We start from the raw sequence: 18,913 nt of genomic DNA on the forward strand, positions 1-18,913 counted from the left end.
AAATGCAGTGTGGAGGTGGGGGGGCAAAACAGTCTTTGCATTTATCCTTTTTTGTTCTGTGAAGCAGACCTGGAGTTATGTCAGCTGATGTGGAAATCCGTCCAAATCACACACCGTCCCACTGGGACAACCGAGAGCGAATTCCATTCAAAGCTTCCTGTCAGGAAGAAAGAGGATTTCTCACAATCTGTTGCGCCCTCATCTCAGATAGACCTTAAAGTTGAAGGCTAAAACAGCTTATCTGCTATCACAGTTGTTCAGTGGTAGTGAGTTTTCTTCCTCTGTAAATATACCACTTTATTCACTTCAAACATCTCAGAGGGTTTTGCTGTGCATTAACCAGGATAAACTCGGGCAATACGCAGTGTTAAATCAACACTTAAAGAGTTAAATTACCACTTTGTCCGAGTATATTTGGTCCTGATCAGAATCGGTGTTAAATGAACTCTTTCCCTAAGGGGGATTCTACTCAATCTGTTGTAATATCTCCGAAAGAGTCATTGAACTTTGACACTGTGTACACATTACATGTGATATTCCTCTCCATGATAATTCCATCTCATTGGATTTTAGAGCCCTGAAAAGTTTCAAAAAGATGATTTGAACAAAAGTAAGAATAGAAATCATTATGTGCAATTAAATGTTTCAAAGCATGTTTTTTCCCTGCTCGTTACCTTAGATGTCTTAGGATGTCCTGTCCTCCTCATTAGTTGTCCACAGTCACTGCAGTTCATGTTCAGTAGTTATGAGAATACAAATCTCTGGATGTTGGAGACAGCGCAATGGTTTTATATTTATTCTACTCTATTACCAGTACCAGTGCTGCTGCTGTTACTACAAGGAGAGTAGTAGGAGGAGATGATCTCTGCTGGGAGGTTCCAGGAGGTGCCAGCTTCTGTTTTTTTGTTTTTTTCTTTCTTTCCTGGATCAGAAAATATATGACGCCAGAAGTCATTAGAGCCTCCGGCTGCTCACTGCTTCACCGGACACTGAGCTCAGAGTTAATTTGTTAGATTTGTTAGTTGTTTGTTTGTCTCCCAAATAAACAGGGATTGTTGAAGTAAGACTTCAAATGAACCAGGAAATCTGCTGTTGAACGGTGGGTGCCTGCATGGATACACCCTGTAGTTTTAATCTTATCTTACTTTAAGTTGTTACGTTGGGTTTTCTACTCAACAGCAGGTTGTATTCAGTTGTCTTTTGTCGACTAAACGTTGTGTTATTCTGGCAGAGAGGATGTTTTTATCAGTCTGTTTTTCCTGTAGTTTGTACAGTAGGTAGGGCTTAAAGTTCTGACTACATTTGTGAGAAGAAAAATAGGTAAAAAACCTGATTGGCTGGACACATTGTCCACTTTTGAGGGGTTTATATTCTTATTGACTGAAGTGGACACTGGGTTAGTAGATTGATTTTTTCCTCCTGGATGTGAAACCCTGAGCCATGCTGCTCCTGCTGCTGCTCTGTCTACAAACATCTCTGCAAGAACAGGTAACACACACACACACACACACATTTCTAACTCCTACAGACTGAGTTACCATGTTACCTGTTTTTCTGCTGGTTTCTAAAAAGAACTGCTTTACGCTGATACAAATTGATCAGCGTAAAGCAGTTCCTTGCAATGCAAATTCACATTGTTTTCTCACCACAGCCTGAACTCACAAATCATTTGTGTTTGTTTGAATGTAAGAAGGTCCTATTTTTGCTCACTGAATGAATGAAAACACTTTACTTGCTTTGAGTGAAGAAGGGATAAAGATAAAGGCCTTATCCAAAACCTACATATAATTAAATCCTGAAACAAGACTCTTAAATTACAGTTATCCTGATTTTACATACATTTTTCACACTTTTTGTTTTCTATTTTTTTTGACAATTACATTTTAGAAAATTGATTAAATAAATAGTCACATTATTATGCTTCATCCTCCTGTGACCATCCATCAATGTTTCAGTCTGGATCAAAGTGCTGGACCAACACTGTCAAAGCTGCCGAGACAGAAATATCCTGATACCCATCATCTGGGTTATGTTTTCAAAGAGGAATTTATCTAAACCACATATATGTCAACACAGCAGTTTCACTTTGCCTGCAGTTTCATACCATGACTTGATAAATGGCTGAAGGCTACTGGACGTGCTTTAGTTGTGTTGATGGTGTTTCACCTCTCATCCAGGATGCTTCTTCAGTTCTGACTGATGAGTGGAAAAGTCCTGTCAATTTGTCTATATGGACTTCTAATACAAGTGACCCTTTAACTGCCATTAAAACTAGTGTAGGGAATGTGATGTTTTTTAAAATTAAGACTGATGCAGTGGGCCACATGGTTGCTGAAGTGGTTTGCACTCTTGCCTTTGCAGCAAGAAGACCTGGGTTTGAGCCCTGTTTGGAACAACGGCCTTTATACCTTTTTGTATGGCGTTTTGCATGTCCTCCCCGTGTGTGTGTGTGTGTGTTATCTCCGGCTTCCTCCCACAGTCAAAAAACATGCAATATGGGGATTAGGTAAATTGGTCACTCTAAATTGACCATAGGTGCAAATGTGAGAGTGAATGGTTGTTTGTCTCTATGTGTTTCTGCGATGGACTGGCGAACTGTCCAGGGTGTACCCCGCCTATCGCCCTATGTCACCGCTGAGATTGGCACAGCACCCCCTGCGTAGATAATGGATGGATGGAAGACTGTTGCAGCAGTCACCACAAACTCATGAGAGAAACAGATTTCATTGAATACTTTACACCAGTCTTTTTCTAACTGTTTGATGTTGGGACCCACTTTTTTAGAGCTCCTCAAATCCTCACAACCTAATTCACAATATAAATTGTGAAAAGAGCAAATTTGTGCATCATGAAAATGTCTGACTATTTAACTGCCCTTTTCTGAAACTTCTAATATTATGTTGAACAGATAAACCAGCCATTTCCAAGAAATCACTTCACTTAATGCATGAAAAGTACTGAAAAGTAAAGGTCTGGAAAAAAAATTATTTAAAAAAAAAAGATTGCCACCACCCCCTGAGCCCCCAAGTTCAAGTCACTTAAATCACCTCTCCTCCTATTTCTAATGCACAGTTTGAACTTCAGCAGGTCGTCTTGACCACGTCTACATGTTTAAATGCTGATTCAATACTTGCATTACCAAGCAGTTGAACAGGTGTAACTAATTATGTGGCTGGGGAGCGTATGTAATAAGAAACTGTTTTTATCAATTAGGTGTCTCCACTACTACTACTACTACTGTTGGCTAATATTTGGGTTTTACATAAACGTGTAAATGTGTAGTTATATGTGTTTTTACTGTCTTTGTGTATTTGTTTTCTAAGGGGTTCTCACAGGGGGTGGTGGGGTGACCTTGTGATTGGCTGGTGAGCTGTCAGGGGTGAGCTCTGCCTCTTGCAGGCGTCTAATATCAGCTGTATATGGATAATAGATGAATCAAAAGTAATATCACCTGATACACTACCACCTCTGGTACAACTGCTTTTACTTGTGCACCACTACTTCTTCAAACAGTTGGGAAAGTATCAGTGGAAGACTGAGTGGGAGCTTTTCCTTGTTCAAACAGGGCTGTACTGGTCGTTTACATTAAGTTGTAATGCAAGTTCTGTGAGTGGCTGTGCAGTCATAGATTTCTGTTCCCTCAGACTCCTCCTCCAGGTCGCTGTGATATTTCACAGAGGATGGACGTTTACACCTCCTGCACCTCCTGTGCCGCTGTCACCACCAGCAGTTGCCCCCGTGGTTTCAGCAGTGTGGGCACCACCAACTGCAGGTGAACATACAGTACAGTTACTTTGTGCCAATGCAGGCATTGCAGACCTACTCAGACTTTGACAGAGATGTATTTCATCCTGTTGTAAGTTGATGTATCAAAATCATCTTGAGACATTATTTATTTTTAAGATTCGAATCCTACATTGTGTTGCTTTAAAACACAATTAAACAATAATTTTTTACTACTTACTGGTTCCATGTATTTCAACATAGAAACTTCTCTTCTCTCTTCAATTGAGCTCTGTCATGACCCTCACATATTTTTCAGATAAAAATGGAATTTTAACATTGCAGTTTCTCAGACATTTTTGACTCCCTTTGACTGACATTCAATTTCAATACAAAACATTAATATAGCTCCATTTAAAACAAAATATTCTGCCCTAGCAAATGAAGTTTTGCTCTGTGGATAACACTTGATTGTGTCCCTAATTCCTACACAAGTGACCTTTAAATTCAATATAATGTACTTACCAGATCAGTTATTGAAGATGAAATATTTTTTCATCTTTTTTAAATTTAAATTGGTAAATGACTTATCTCCTATAAATACACAGATTAAGTTCATCTTGATAGATATTTTAATTATATTTGTAGTAGGTGTGGAAGGAGCAGCTTGCTCACCTCATGTCCACTGTGTGCTGCAGTTATGTGGTGCAGATCGGCGGCAGGGAGATAGGCCTTGATGGATGTCAGCGCAGCTGTGTGAAGAGGTTCATGGAGCCAGTTTGCTGCCCACAACACTGGGGCCCGCTGTGTCTTCGTAAGACGCACACACACATCATTCCCTTGATTGTCATTTTCTTGCACTAATCACAAAAATCCATAGACTTGATCACATTTTTTCAGCTTTCTCTCTGTCTGTCTGCAGCATGTCCCAGCTGGTCAGGGAAAACCTGTAACTTCCATGGAACCTGTCAGGATGGAGGCACCGGCAATGGGACCTGTATCTGTGACGTTAGTAGCCTTAACTATCCATCAGGAGTTAAGAGAATGGGATTGTTTCTGTGGGTTACCCTGGAGACAGCAACGTCCCTAATTCAGAACTTAAAACCCCAATAGGACAATATTGTCTCATTAGTGTGTAAATGTGTCTATGTAATGTGACCTTGTTTCAATGTAATCAGAAATTGCTGTTTACAAGACATTGTCTTATTTAGACTTTTGTCTTATGTGGTTAATATGGTAATATTGCTGTGAATATAGTAAAAGTTGTCAGAGTCAGCCTCTTTCACTGACAGAAGATCTGTATTATTTCATTCAACCTCTCTTGCTACTCTGTGTTTGGGAACATGAGAAATTAACATAGGTTGATTTTATGCAACAGACATTCCAGTTCTTAAAAGATGATTTGATCTCTTTTCAGGATGGCTTCTCCGGCTTTGCATGTCAGGAGTGTAAGAATCCGAATGCTTTTGGAGACAAGTGTGATAAAGGTTGGTCCTCTAACATTCGGAATTCTGACCTGTATGATAATAACAATGTCATGTGTAAAAGACCCTGCCAAGGCTTCTCAGTTTCCCATGAGATTAACTATTGTTTTTGTTTGTTTGTTTTTTAAATCCTGAATGTTTTAAATCCGTTTTACATTATGCTGCTCAGAGTCACACAAATAGACAAATGCATATCCCTCACTGGTTTAACAACCTGTTACTGTGCTATCTGTCATTGTGTCTGTCCAGAGTGTGATTGTCTGCATGGAGTGTGTAATAAAGGTCCAGAGGGCGATGGACAGTGTTTGTGTCAGCCACCATACAGTGGAAAGAACTGCGACCAAGGTAAGACCATGACATCTTGTTGGATTATAATGTATTAGATTAAATAAAGCATATTACGCTATACATAGGTTAAATTAAATTATATAGTATTGGTAGCCCAGGTTATAATTTGAAACCTGTCAATGTGAATGCTGTTTACATAGTATAGTATAAATAATTGTTCACCGTAATAATGGCATTTAAGACTAGGTTGGAACAACACAGATTGTGATTGAGAGAGAATTGTGTTAGTGATGATTGATATATTCAGAGATGCACTTCATAGAATACATTAAATTTACACCCCTGAATTAGACATAAAACTTCAGTGAAAAGTTCAGTGAAAAGAGAACAAAAATATTAACTGAGTAACTGAACTGATTGGAGTTGATCAGTTGCACCATCAGAGGAAACTGTTGGGGAGAGATTTTAATGAGTCAAATCAAACAGAAACATGTGTGTGGTTTCCTAAACAGAGCTGGTAGTAATTTAATGTCATGTTATCTCTATACATGTAGTTTACTGTATATAAAGCATTGTATTATTCAAACTTTAACCACTGTAAACAATAAAAAAAATATGGTAATAGTTTTGAAATGATGTCGTATTTAGGTAATATTATATTTAATATTTACATTGTATTTCAACACTAATCACCAAGTAATAACTTGGGTATAACAATGGAAAAATGTGTGTAGGACATAAGAGAGGATGAACTTCAACTTCATCATATGATCATTTTCCACTTTAGTTATTCTATTTTTACGTGAAAATAGTGATGTTTTGATTTTCTGGATTTCTTCAGGCCACTTCAGTCAGTCAATCAGTTAATCAGTTGCGCGTGTGTGTTTGTGTGTGCGTGCGTGTGCGCGCGTGAATGTGTGTCCGTGTGTGTGTTGTTGACAGTGAGCACCAGGTGCAGTAACTGTCAGCCCTACTCCTACTGCGAAGGAGAAGGAGACAGCGCCAACTGCGAATGTTTGCCCGGACACAGGAAGACGCCACAGGGCAAATGCGGAAGTAAACACACAGCTCCACCGCCAACTTAATTTCTCTGTTTATTTCAAACACTGCTTTAATATTTAATTTATTTTTTAGTTTCATAGGGTGTTGTTGGTACATTAGTTCAAGTTTGTGTTAGCATGCTTATGTTAGCAGTAGCTCAAAGCAGAGGATTTATTCTGAAATTTATTTTGATATGATCTTATATGATAAGACAGCAGCAGTAAAATTCACAATACAGGATAACTGTATTTTTCATTTTTTATTTGTTTTATTATTTTTGACAAATGTCTTTGAATCTCATTTTAACTCTTAGTAATTCTCATGATCCATTTCAGGCATTTGTTCAGCAAGGGATTGTGACATCAATGCCCAGTGCTCCTCACAGGGTTCAAAGGTCAACTGTGTGTGTAAGCCTGATTACCAGGGTGATGGCAGGATCTGCATACCCAAAAACCCTTGTTCTGAGAACAATGGAGGGTGTCCCATCAACTCCACCATTTGTGTCTTCAAAGGACCCAACAAGGTGAGGCATGGATTTTATTCCTCTGAATCGTAATCTACAAACTACGGCCTATTTGTTTTTAAATCCCTTATTGGATATTTTCTTATTTGTTTGTGAAAACTATAGTTTGTTTAAGGTCCAAAAGCTTTTATTTTAAAGCAGTTATACACACTAGTACAAACATACTTATGGGTAGTGGCTTATATTTCTGACAATAAACACAACTAAATGATACACACTTGAACATACACTTCTTAGAAGTATAATAAATCACATCCCTGAAACTTTGTTTAACCTTACACATTCACTGTCTCTGTGTTTGTCTGTCTTTCAGTCCAGCTGTGACTGTATGTTTGGCATGTCCCCTATTGGTGGCAATCCTGAATCTGGCTGTGAACTGGTTTCTGCTTGTGCAGCAGACACTTGTGACCCCACGGCTACCTGCAGGAGTGGAGTGGATGGACAACCCAGGTCAGAGCCACAAACAATTTGTGTTGGTGTTGTCTCTTCGTTTGTCTCTTGGTTCTACAAGGGCCAGAAAAAGAATATTTCTTTCTAGAGACTTTTGTCTGTTGGCATACTGGGGATTTTCCCTGTGGGCTGATGCACCTCGGGGCCGGTAGACAACACAGATCTTTTTCCCCACACTTAAGACAAGGACAGCAGATTTACTGTCACTGGGGCATATTTCAACTAATATTGCATCATGAAACCAATCAAATATCAAAATGTTAAAGAGTCATCAGAGCCAGTTGTAAATGACAAATGGATTCCCAGAATATTAAAAGTAAGTTTTGAAATGTAAGATGTTTTCTTTCCTTTATTCACTACTACTACTTACTGTCTTATACTTCATCAGGTCTATATCGAGACTCTGGACTAAATCCAGAAAATATTTCTGTCTATATCTACAACTAGAGCTAGAAAAACGCCAAGTGTACATCTGGAATCAGGACTAAAACCAGATCTTCATCTAGAACCAGGATTAAATCTAGAAAATATAGAATTGTTGGTCTAGAATTTGAACTAGAACCAGGTTTTAAATGAACAGCCAGCAGCTGGTGTCACACTGATGTCTCTATTTTGCAGAATAGAATCATTTGTTTTACCCTCCACCCCTCCCCTCTTTTCTCAGGTGTGAGTGTGAGACAGGTGAGATTGGTGACGGCTGGCGTTGCTACGGTAACCTGATGGCACGACTTAAAGAGCTTGGCAGGAGTGGAAGCCAAAGAGAAAATCTGACAGAAGCTGTTGTGCTGTTTGGTAAAATAACCAGAAATTCTTCATATGATCTGTTCTTCTGAGTCTGACTGGTGAAGAAGCATCAATACAATACATTACATACAATATATTATTACATTCCATTCATTCATACATTCATCAGTTTTTAATCATTGTATATAGTGACACAATTAAAAAGAAAAATTCAAAGAGGAGGTGATCAGTTCTTGTCAACAGTTCACCCCTTCAAATTAAATCTTCCCCCACTAATGAACTTTTTAAATTATTTTAAGGACCCATCTTTTCTTTCTGGCCCTTTCTTTGAGAAGACAACATTATATTTGTGACAGATTTGACTACATTTTACCCATTTACTATTTAATATTTTACTAGTTTATTTTTACTTTTACTGTGTTTTATGTTACCGTTTAACTCATAAAGCACATTGGTCAAGCCTGGTTGTTTTTAAACATGTTATAGAAATAAAGTTGACCACTAAGTATGATTGTTAATTTGTTTTCTTCATAAGGTCACTGTAAGATAATAAATATATGATATATTCCATCATGTTTGTTGATGTTATTGTGAACACAAACACACTTTACAGCATGTATTATTAATAAATGTACCAGGCACACAAAAACAAAGAGTTGCACATTTAACTTGTATTTATCAGAAACTGCAACTGAGAATTTACATGCTTATGTAGAATTGGTGTATTTCATTCTTCATTTGCATTGCCATTGTTATGTTGTACAATGTATTTCTAAAATCACAATAATCTCAATAGCTCACACTTTAAGTTACCATCTTGGTGATGATGTTGTATTGGTGTTTTGCCATGACCTTTGACTAAATTGTGTGTATGTGTATATTTCAGAGAGAGGCTGTCCACTGCTGCTGAGTCACAATGGACCTTTCACAGCTTTCATCCCCCTAATGAAAACACCTTTAACTGTAAGTACCAAAACCCCAGCAAACATATGCCATTTTAGGATAAGTGGTAGCAACATTCTCGGGGCAAGACTGAAACTGCACTATAAATGTTCCAATGCCCCAAATTGTGCGTTTCACTCTCAGTTCTTTAGTTGCATAAATGCTTTGATCCATTTTACAGATTGGCACTTTTCAAAGTCTCTCAAGTTATTACACCTACTTACAGCCACCATGTTGACTTTGAACATAAATAATCCAGGCAGTGATTGGATTTGCCATCATTGTTGCTATGTAAGTATAATTGATGAGAAACAGGGTCGTGGTTTCATCCTGAGAATATATTATGTGGAAATAGAGGTGGGCAAGATATATCATCTAACGTAATATCATTATCTGATATAATTATAGATCTTAGATAATACATTCCCTGAATGTGTGCAGCAGAATTCCTCCTTGATGCAGCAGTGAGCAGGATTCAGTGTCACATGACCTTGATCAGTCACAAGTCTTTGAATTTTTACTTATCGTTTTCATCACAATCAAAAATAATATTGAAATATAATGTTTTATCGCCCATCCCTGTATGGAAGTAATTGAATCAGTTTGACTATCATTAGAATACCTAATCTTTCACAGTACACATGGCTGGGCTTTTCAATATTTGTGAGCCATTTTTGAAAAGAAGAGAGTGGGATTTTTTGTTTTAGTATTTGCAAATACTAGTAAAGAAAAAAAAAAGAAAAAAAATCCAAATTACTGGTCCACTGATTTAAGCTATCTTTACAGGGTGTGAACGAGGAGCTGGTTTGTAAAAGTCACCTGATCCTGGGTCAGCATCTCTACAAGGATCTGGAGGGACAAGACATTAACATGTATGGAGGAGCCAAGTGGAGGAGCAAAGGCAACAAGGTAAAAACGTCTTCTCTAAACTTCATAGCCCTCTCATGGCCATGGATGGGTTCATTTTGTGGACAGTTTGACAGAAATTAGTCACGTGATAGGGAAAACCTCATAAGGTAGAAACCTTTCGACTTAAAGAGGATCACAAAAAAACAACATGTGGTAAATATCAATTGTTCGTTTCCTTTGATTTTAATGATGTCCCCACATTTAGATTAATTTTTTATCTGTAAAATCACAAGTTACACACGTTGTATCTGCTGAACAAAAATCATTATTACTTTTAATGTAAGACATTTTGACATGTAAACATAGCACGACTCATATTTTTAACTATTATTGCTCTTGTTCCTGGGCAGTATTAGTTATCATCATCATCATGTGATGCCTCCTTATGTCTGAAAAGGAGCTAATATTCCACTAATTACACTGATCTTATATGTACGACCTTAACATCTCATTATATCACAGGAATTTACATCACACTCAGAAGGTAAAGATATCAATACAGTGTCAAAGTATCTGTGAAAATACAACACAGTCATCACTTTCATTACTGAGGATGCAGTCCAGTGGCTGACAGTCATCAACGCATGGATTTACTGTTTGTGTTGCACAGTGGCAGCTCTTCTCTCCCAAACTATCACTGACAACTACTGACACTAGAGGGCAGAAACACACGGACACACAGCAAACAGTTTCATTCACGCCTGTGTTCCAGTTAATTGGTTGTAGTTAATATACTACCACCAGCCCTTTTGATACTTTAACCACCAAAAGTGACATTCATGCTGTTTCTTCATGAAAAATGAATTGTTAATAAATGGATGCTTAATAACAAGTAAAATAATGATGTTAGCTAATGCTTATTCAATAAATAATATGGCATAATAATCTTTCATACAACCACCACCACCATCATCAAAGTGCAGCATGAGGAAAATCCCAGTTACCAAATTAATAATGGCTGAGAGCCATTTAGCTTACCAGTTTTAGGGTGCATGCCGGTTCATTGTCACACTGTCCTGAGTGAACACAGCCATTCTCAATGTGAATTTTAACACCTGTGGTTTTCCTGCTAAAATGTGTAAAAATGGCTGCTGTGTCAAGGGAAAAAAACGTACTAAACTAAATAATTTTACAGAAAACAGACAAGTTAAAATCTTATTCCTTCATTACATGAACTGATCTCTGCACTGCCTACATTTATCTAATACAGCCCTAAAATATTAATCAATAATAAAAGACATCTTGATAAATGTAATCAGAGGCTATTGTGTTATTGCTTAACCCTGTCAGAATAATATCTGTGTTTCTACTGTCACACTGACCTTCACTGGTAAAATCTTAAGTGAGAGGCGGTTCTCAGTGTAAATGTATGGAAACAGTGTGTCAGTAAAAGTGTGTTTGAAGGTGTGTATGAGTGTGTTGGTGTCAAGGTCAAAGAACGACAGCTTTCCCCTGTCAAAGTCCAGACGGACTCTGATCTTCTGGAGCTTCTTTCTCAGTGACACATCTTGCTCTGAACCTGAAGTAGAGAACGCTGACAATTTCCTATTGGAAAATAAAATTCTCCACAAGCCAGACTGTAGGCGTTCGTTCATCTGGATATACTCTCCCAACACACCCAGCTCCCAATCTTTGTTGTCTCCAACGTCAACATCCCAACTATGAGACCCTGAGTTGAATCCTTGAGAGCCAAGAACACAGCAGGAGAACTTGGTCCTCTCTGGGTTTTTTGGGAGTTGCTGACAGTCTGCAGATCTTACACAGGACAGATCTTCAGACACGACAAGCTCTGGGTCTGCTGTGTTTGGATCCAGAATTACAGGAATGTAGGAGACTATCTCCTTCATCTTGTTCCAGATATGGAAAGTTAGGTTGCCCAGGTGTTTTGCCACATCAATTAGAGCCCCTGAGATGAGCTGTGGATCATCCAGCAGAGGGCGCTGCTGGACTCTTGCCACTGCAGCCTTGTAGTTTAGCAGGAAAGAGGCATCTTCAGTTCTCAGTTCTTTCTCTGTTTTTGCAATTGTGTGGGAAAGAGCTACTATCTCTTTGCTCAGAGCACCAATCTTCTCCTGTATGATCTGACTCTTCTGCTCCTCTTCCTCTCTCAGAGCAGAGAGTCTGGCCTTCTCTTCCTCTTTCAGAAACTGGTGAAACTTCTTAAAATGCTCCTTGATCAGCTTCTCTGTTTGTTGGGCCTGTGCCTTAACATGTGTTGCTGTTTGATCACAATTTCCTCTTACTTGTTTGTAGAGTTGGAGTTTCTCTTGAAAAGGTTTCAAGAATTTCCTGAGCTCCTCTCTTTGATCATGTGCCGCTTCATCGATGGGTCTGAACGTGTGGTTGGTGTGCCTCTTTGAGTCCCTGCAGATGAGACACACTGCCTCCTTATGGTCAAGACAGAAGAGTCTGAGTTTCTCAGAGTGAAGACTGCAAAGTGTCTCAGACCCCGTTGAACCTCTGCGATCTCTCTCCTGTAAAATGACCTCACACAGGTTCTTTAATGCCAAGTTACGGGGTGGATCTTTCTTTTGTGATATTGTCTTACAGCATGGACACTCACATGTTTGTTTCCCTCGCCACCATTTTTGAAGACAGGCTTTACAAAAGCTGTGGCTACACGACAGGACAACTGGATCTTGGAAGATATCATGGCAAACAGGACAAGATACATCCTCATCTGATACGGAAAACATGTTTCACACTGTGTTAAACGGAAAAAACTGCAAACAGTGTGATCAGTCACCCTAGAAAGATCCTTGAATTTTACTTTCACTTTGAGTTGTGGCTCCTCAGTTCACAAAGTGGTGTCTTCAGCTTGTTGAAGTGATCCAGTGTTCAGGTGTTCCCTCTGTTTCCTCCTGCAGCTCCTCTGTCAGTGGATGTGGTTGTTTTTCTTATTGAGGGTGAATCTTTTATTGTGTCTTTGTCTCAGTGTGCTATCACACATGTAAGAATGTATGTCTTGTTTCCTGTGTTTCTGTGTCGAGTCATAGAGTGGGTGGAGCTCTGTTCGAGAGATAACTACCACCAGGACATTTTATCTTAAAAAGACAGTAAGGAAATAGCAATGCAAAAACATTTTGTTTGTTAGAAAGTTAACTAAAGTTAACTTTAAGTCAAAAGGTTTCTACCTTATGAGGTATGTTACAAAGTCCTCAGTTCTCTCCTCAATGTTCAAGATAGTATAGATTATTGCAATTACCATATTATTAAAGCCCATAAAAACACAATGAGCATCTTCCTTGTGGTTCTTCTTTTGTTCTTGTGACTGTAGAAGTTCATCCTGATTGATAATCCCAGCAGACTGTACACTGTTGTCCAAGAAGACCTGCCAGCAGCCAATGGGATCATCCACATCATCGACCGGCCAATCACAAACACTCTTTCTGATACGAGTTCTTATGATTACCAGGTAAGTTAAAGGGCCACTTTGGAAAATATGGAAAACTCGCTAATGACATTAAAATACAATAAGCGGGGATTAATTGACATACAGTATACCATAAAAATGATTCAACAATTTCTACTATTTATTTATTTATTTATTTATTTACCAATACTGGAGCATATCATGGGGTGGAGTGGCTCAGTGGTTAAGACCGGTACCCTGTGTGCGAAAGACCTCATGGTCGCAAGTTCGATTCCACCCCTGGCTGATTGTACTCGATTCCATTGTAAGTCGCTTTGGATAAAAGCGTCTGCTAAATGACATGTAATGTAATATCAAGTCAGGATTATTTTTTGATTGTATGCCAGTGGCTGAACTTGCTCCTTGGACAATATGAATGTCAGTCATTTGATTTCTTTTTTGTTTTTGTTCATGTGTCCAGTTTGCTGATAAAACAATTGGAGAAATTCTGACAAAGAATGGAAAATATAACCGCTTCCTGTCCCTGGTTGATGTGAGTAATGAGCTCAAAAAGATATTTTAATTTATCTCAACATGTGAACAAATCTTTTGTTTAAATCTTATATCACTATCTATATACAATTGAAATGTTGCTCATTTTACTCCGCCATTACATTCCAATATACTAAGGCTATGTAACAGACAAAACTAATGGTCTTTGGGACTATATTTATCTGGCAGCTGTAGTTCTTTTTCAGATAAAGATTTGATGTACAGACAAATATGATAATTATAATATTTTTTGTTCATTAAAATTGTGGTATTTTGCATAAATGTTTAATTTTTTTCCTCTCTCACAATCTCTCAGACTCAAGCGCTGACCCTTTAAAGGGACCCAACCTTTAGTTTGAAAAATTAAACTTTGCTATTAACAAAGTCATATCATTTGTCATAAGTCCCAGTATAGTACTGTGCCAAATTCTTTGTTCCTCTGAAGAAAATAAAAATTTTGTTCACTTCTGTTTAAATGGTAAATCTACCATTGTCACTGTAAACTATGTATGTGTATGTAGAACTGTGGGTCACCCCCTCCTCTCAGAGGTCCTGGACCCCTGACTGTGTTTGTTCCCACCAATGAAGCCGTGGACCGATCCAGAGATGGCAGCATCCTTTATATGCTCAATGATGTAAGGACAGAGGGAGTGAAGTCACATCTCATTGTCTATTCAGCTCTCATGTTATTTGTTCATTTGTGGTAACATACAGGTTTTATTGATATGTCTGTTTATGTATTATTATTATTATTATTATTATTGTTATATATTTCTGCCACTTATTAGTCCTTTGACCATTATGCAATATTTTGTTATTATAATGATATTATGCTTTTTCTAAAGGCCAAACATAAACTTCAGGAACTCCTCAGGCACCATGTTTTTTCACAGACTATGGTAAGATGCCCCCCACCCAATGCTTCCTCTATCTCTATCATCTGTTTATCAATCCTTCCTTTCCACTTTACTTTCTTACTTACTTTTTTGTCAGGCAGATATTTATGACCATCAATTTATGACTCTCTACTAGTAATCAACAGATATTCATTCATGTACTATATCACAGTCAACATGTGGTCTGTGTACCACATTTAACTAAGTTGAACTATTTCTTGCACATGTTTATATTTAAATGCATTCTTAACACTATTTTGACCAAAGGCAGACTTTACCTTTTTGTTTCTAGTGTGGATGAGGTCCAAGAATAGCTAAGATATTTGGATGATGTTGTTTGCTCTTTCCAGTATCATGTTTTACAAAATGTGAAGTTTTAGTTGATGATTATTTTTCTGTCGGTAGCTTTCCGTTGACGATTTGGCTGCACTTCCTAAGATTGTGACAATGGCTAATCAGATCATCACTATTACTGTGTCTGATGATGTAAGTGTCTAAGATTGATTTATGGTGTAATGGTTTGTCTTGTTCAATCATTAATTCACAATAAACATTAGAAGGCTCATAAACACTACAAGCCCTGTTCCGTTTGCCTCCAGGGTCAGATCCTGTTGGGGGAAAAGGGCATCCATCTAGTGACCACCAACATTATGGCATCCAATGGGATAATTCATATGATTGACGGACTGCTGTACCCACCATCCATCCTCCCCGTCCTGCCTCATCGATGTGACATCATTGAGAGCAAAATTATTGTGGTGAGAAGTCTATTATCAAACACACAGACTCTGAATCAACAGTCCGTCCAGCAGAGATAATTTGCTGCTAATAATGGCCAAATTGTCATTGAGGAATTGATGTATTTATTTAAGCTTACGATATTATTATTGGCCACATTCTACCATATATGCACAATATCATACTTAGTAGTACAATTACAATTAGAACTGGTTTTATTTGCACATTAGATATTTTTAGATACCAAAGCCCAACATATTAACTCTGCCAATACATTAATATTTATTTATTTTATATTTGGGCCATTAGTTTACCATCCAATGTATCACATTTTATTACATAAAAAACATCTTGGGACTTTGCTGATTCACCTTTTGCACTCATTATCAACCATAGAGCATAATTGGGAGGAGGCTTTGAGGGACTGAAGTTCTTCCTTTTACCTCATTTACACTACCATTTTGTCATTCACCCATTCACCCATTCACATACAGCATATCTGTGTGCAGCACAGATTCTATCACACATCTTTCCATCCATTCACACACTTCCGGCACACCAACGTGGGACTAAGTGTCTTGCCCAAGGACACATTGGCATGTAGACTTGCGGAGCTGGGAATCAAACCAACAACCTTCAAAATGAAAAATGACTCACTCTATCCATTCTATTATAAATAGTATTAACTTCACAATTATGTGTTTAGAGATATAGTGTTAACTTTTATCTGCTTGTGTGTTTTTAGGGTCCCTGTATTCACTGCAGTTACCTCTATGAGACCCAATGTCCAGAAGGCAGCACTAAAATGGTAAAATAATTATAACTCTTCTGATCACTTCCCTGTAAAATGTATCCAGTATGACTAGATTACAAACTGTGCAGTTACTTTTCTACTTTTATGTGAACGTGTCATTAAAGAGGTGACCACTGAATTAAATGTTACAGGGTTAGAATAAATAATAAATACCAAATCATATAAAATATGCTATTTATAAAAAGACTCATTGTGTCACAATTAAATGTTGTATTACATTACTGAAAAACTTAATTTTAAGGAAAATAGAGTTCTTAAATCAGTGTTTTTGCTTTGCTTTGCTTTGCTTTGCTTTGCCCACTGTTGAGCAATATACTCTAGATGAGAAAAGAAATTTTAACAGACCTGTGTGTTTGTGTGTGTGCATTTGTGTGTGTTTGTATGACTTCAGGCAAGTCACCAAATTGGCTGTGATTACGTCGCATCTCCTCTGAATCCAACACTTCAAAAAGGCTGTGCCTTACACTGCAACACCACCAAGCAGGTGAGAGTGGCAACACTGAATCGGGAGCTTTATTTTTAAAGGTGCAAAACCTGTGCGCCAGCATGTCAGACTGACAACACTGGGAGGAAAACAGACCATGAAAAAAGAAATATGACATCATGTATGCATCAAATTATTTACGAATCCAGAAAGATGATGTTTTTTTCTAAGTAAAACTACACAGTCATCTGAGGTCAAAACATACATGAAAAGGGACTTCCTTACATAAAAGTTCAATAAATAAATGACTAAAATAGAGAGTACTTTACGGAGAATTCTGTCAAAAATATCAGTGATTTTAAACTCTCTCTCTCTCTCACTCTGTGTGCGTGTGTGTGTTTTAACAGACTGCAGAGTGTTGTAAAGGATTTTTTGGCCCAGACTGTAAACCCTGTATTGGAGGATTTCAAAATCCCTGCTACGACAAAGGAACGGTGGGCAACGCTCAACTCTGTCACAAGAGTCTTGTCTGACATCTGATGGTTATTTATTTGTTTATTTATTTTTGTCCCCCGTGCAGTGCTTTGACGGTATCCAAGGCAATGGGTCATGTAGCTGTCAATCAAATTTCAAAGGTATCGCCTGCCACATCTGCTCAGATCCAAGCAAGTATGGAGAGAACTGTGACGAAGGTAACAGCAAGAAGACTTATTATCTTTACGGGTTGTAACTCTTGCCTGCAGATGAATGCTTGCTCGCAAACAACATTAAGTGCATGAACTGATCAGGGATCAGATAAAATACTGCAACATTTCAGTGCTCCTTATATTTCATTAAATGTGTAAAAATGGCTGAAAACAGACAACAATGGATAAGTTTAGCCGAAGCTAAGCTGCCGTTATTACGAGGGGAGAAAGACTATGGACATATTAAGGAAAGTAGGTAGTCAGTGGATATATCCGCAGGCTGCTTACTGAAAGCCTTTGAGCTGAAGATTTACACAATGTTCACCGTATTTGCCTGTTTTTACCGCCTTCAGAGCTGGTTTGAAAAATCAGATTTTCCTCTGTGTTGTAGGGCTCTTGCACTGTATGTATTCACAATTTCACTTTTTTTTTTTAGATCAGTTTATGTTCAATCCTTCCAAGACACATGAAATATGTTTTTAGCAGCTATTTGATTATGAACCAACCAAAAAAACTGATGGAGCTGAAGAATTACAACCAGTATTTTCCATTAGTCTGAGGGTGACATCAGTGTTCCGAGCACCACAAGGGAAAACATTTACCTGCTTCTTTTAACAGCAGTTATCACAAAGATAGTGTTTCTAAACAAAAGTGGATTATTATTAGTGATACCAAGTATAACTGGGTATGCGAAATTATCAATGTGGATAATTTTATCCACCCCAAATGTAACTATACAACAAGTGATGTGTTTTGCCTCATGTTCTGTTTTATTGACTGACTAACCTAAAATGTTTGAATTGTGTGTGTGTGTGTGTGTGTGTGTGTGTGTGTGTGTGTGTGTATGTGTGTGTGTGTGCATGTGCTCACTTGATCACAGAGTGTCGATGTGTCCATGGTGTGTGTGATAACCGCCCTGGCTCTGGTGGTGTGTGTCGCAGAGGATCTTGTCTAGAGGGATACTCTGGAGAGAACTGTGACAAGACGGCCACACCCTGCAACTCTGATGGTCTGCACGAACACTGTCACATCCATGCATACTGTACACACACAGGACTACATACCACGTAAGATATTACTTCTTCTGTTACAAATACAGCTGGTCATTCTGGCTCCTGTGTTTTGTCCATCCATCCATCTACTTCTGCTTTATCCTTTACATAAAGTCACAGATGACATAGGCCGAAAAGTGGGAAAGCTGTGATGACATAGAGACAACAACCATCCACTCTCACACCCACACCTATGGTCAATTTAGAGTGTCCAATTTGGCTAATCCCCAACTCTGCATGTTTTTGGACTGTGGGAAGAAACCACAGAAAAAAGAAAGAAGAAGCCGTGCATGGG

The 18,913-nt window shown here is 38.2% G+C and overlaps 2 protein-coding genes across 2 annotated transcripts in view; one reads left to right on the top strand and one right to left on the bottom strand.

Moving 5' to 3' along the window:
* Window positions 1–938: 938 nt before the first annotated feature.
* stab1 (stabilin 1) overlaps window positions 939–18,913 on the top strand; it is a 55,473-nt gene continuing 37,498 nt past the window's right edge. The window contains exons 1-23 of the mRNA XM_044023355.1: window positions 939–1,488; window positions 3,645–3,772; window positions 4,422–4,537; window positions 4,646–4,731; window positions 5,141–5,210; window positions 5,457–5,552; window positions 6,438–6,551; window positions 6,872–7,059; window positions 7,373–7,509; window positions 8,174–8,301; window positions 9,140–9,216; window positions 9,982–10,104; window positions 13,382–13,519; window positions 13,938–14,009; window positions 14,530–14,643; window positions 14,854–14,907; window positions 15,310–15,390; window positions 15,504–15,662; window positions 16,388–16,450; window positions 16,848–16,940; window positions 17,288–17,374; window positions 17,461–17,572; window positions 18,447–18,633. Of these exons, the coding sequence (XP_043879290.1) occupies window positions 1,441–1,488; window positions 3,645–3,772; window positions 4,422–4,537; window positions 4,646–4,731; window positions 5,141–5,210; window positions 5,457–5,552; window positions 6,438–6,551; window positions 6,872–7,059; window positions 7,373–7,509; window positions 8,174–8,301; window positions 9,140–9,216; window positions 9,982–10,104; window positions 13,382–13,519; window positions 13,938–14,009; window positions 14,530–14,643; window positions 14,854–14,907; window positions 15,310–15,390; window positions 15,504–15,662; window positions 16,388–16,450; window positions 16,848–16,940; window positions 17,288–17,374; window positions 17,461–17,572; window positions 18,447–18,633 (2,471 nt within the window). The 5' untranslated portion in view covers window positions 939–1,440. The remainder of the gene's footprint in view (window positions 1,489–3,644; window positions 3,773–4,421; window positions 4,538–4,645; window positions 4,732–5,140; window positions 5,211–5,456; window positions 5,553–6,437; window positions 6,552–6,871; window positions 7,060–7,372; window positions 7,510–8,173; window positions 8,302–9,139; window positions 9,217–9,981; window positions 10,105–13,381; window positions 13,520–13,937; window positions 14,010–14,529; window positions 14,644–14,853; window positions 14,908–15,309; window positions 15,391–15,503; window positions 15,663–16,387; window positions 16,451–16,847; window positions 16,941–17,287; window positions 17,375–17,460; window positions 17,573–18,446; window positions 18,634–18,913) is intronic.
* Window positions 10,267–13,089, bottom strand: LOC122767845 (E3 ubiquitin-protein ligase TRIM35-like). The gene has a single exon (XM_044023356.1). The coding sequence runs from the start codon at window positions 12,798–12,800 to the stop codon at window positions 11,391–11,393; it is 1,410 nt and encodes a 469-aa protein (XP_043879291.1). The 5' UTR covers window positions 12,801–13,089; the 3' UTR covers window positions 10,267–11,390.

The sequence above is a fragment of the Solea senegalensis genome, linkage group LG4 (genome assembly GCF_019176455.1).
Source record: "Solea senegalensis isolate Sse05_10M linkage group LG4, IFAPA_SoseM_1, whole genome shotgun sequence".
Taxonomy (NCBI): domain Eukaryota; kingdom Metazoa; phylum Chordata; class Actinopteri; order Pleuronectiformes; family Soleidae; genus Solea; species Solea senegalensis.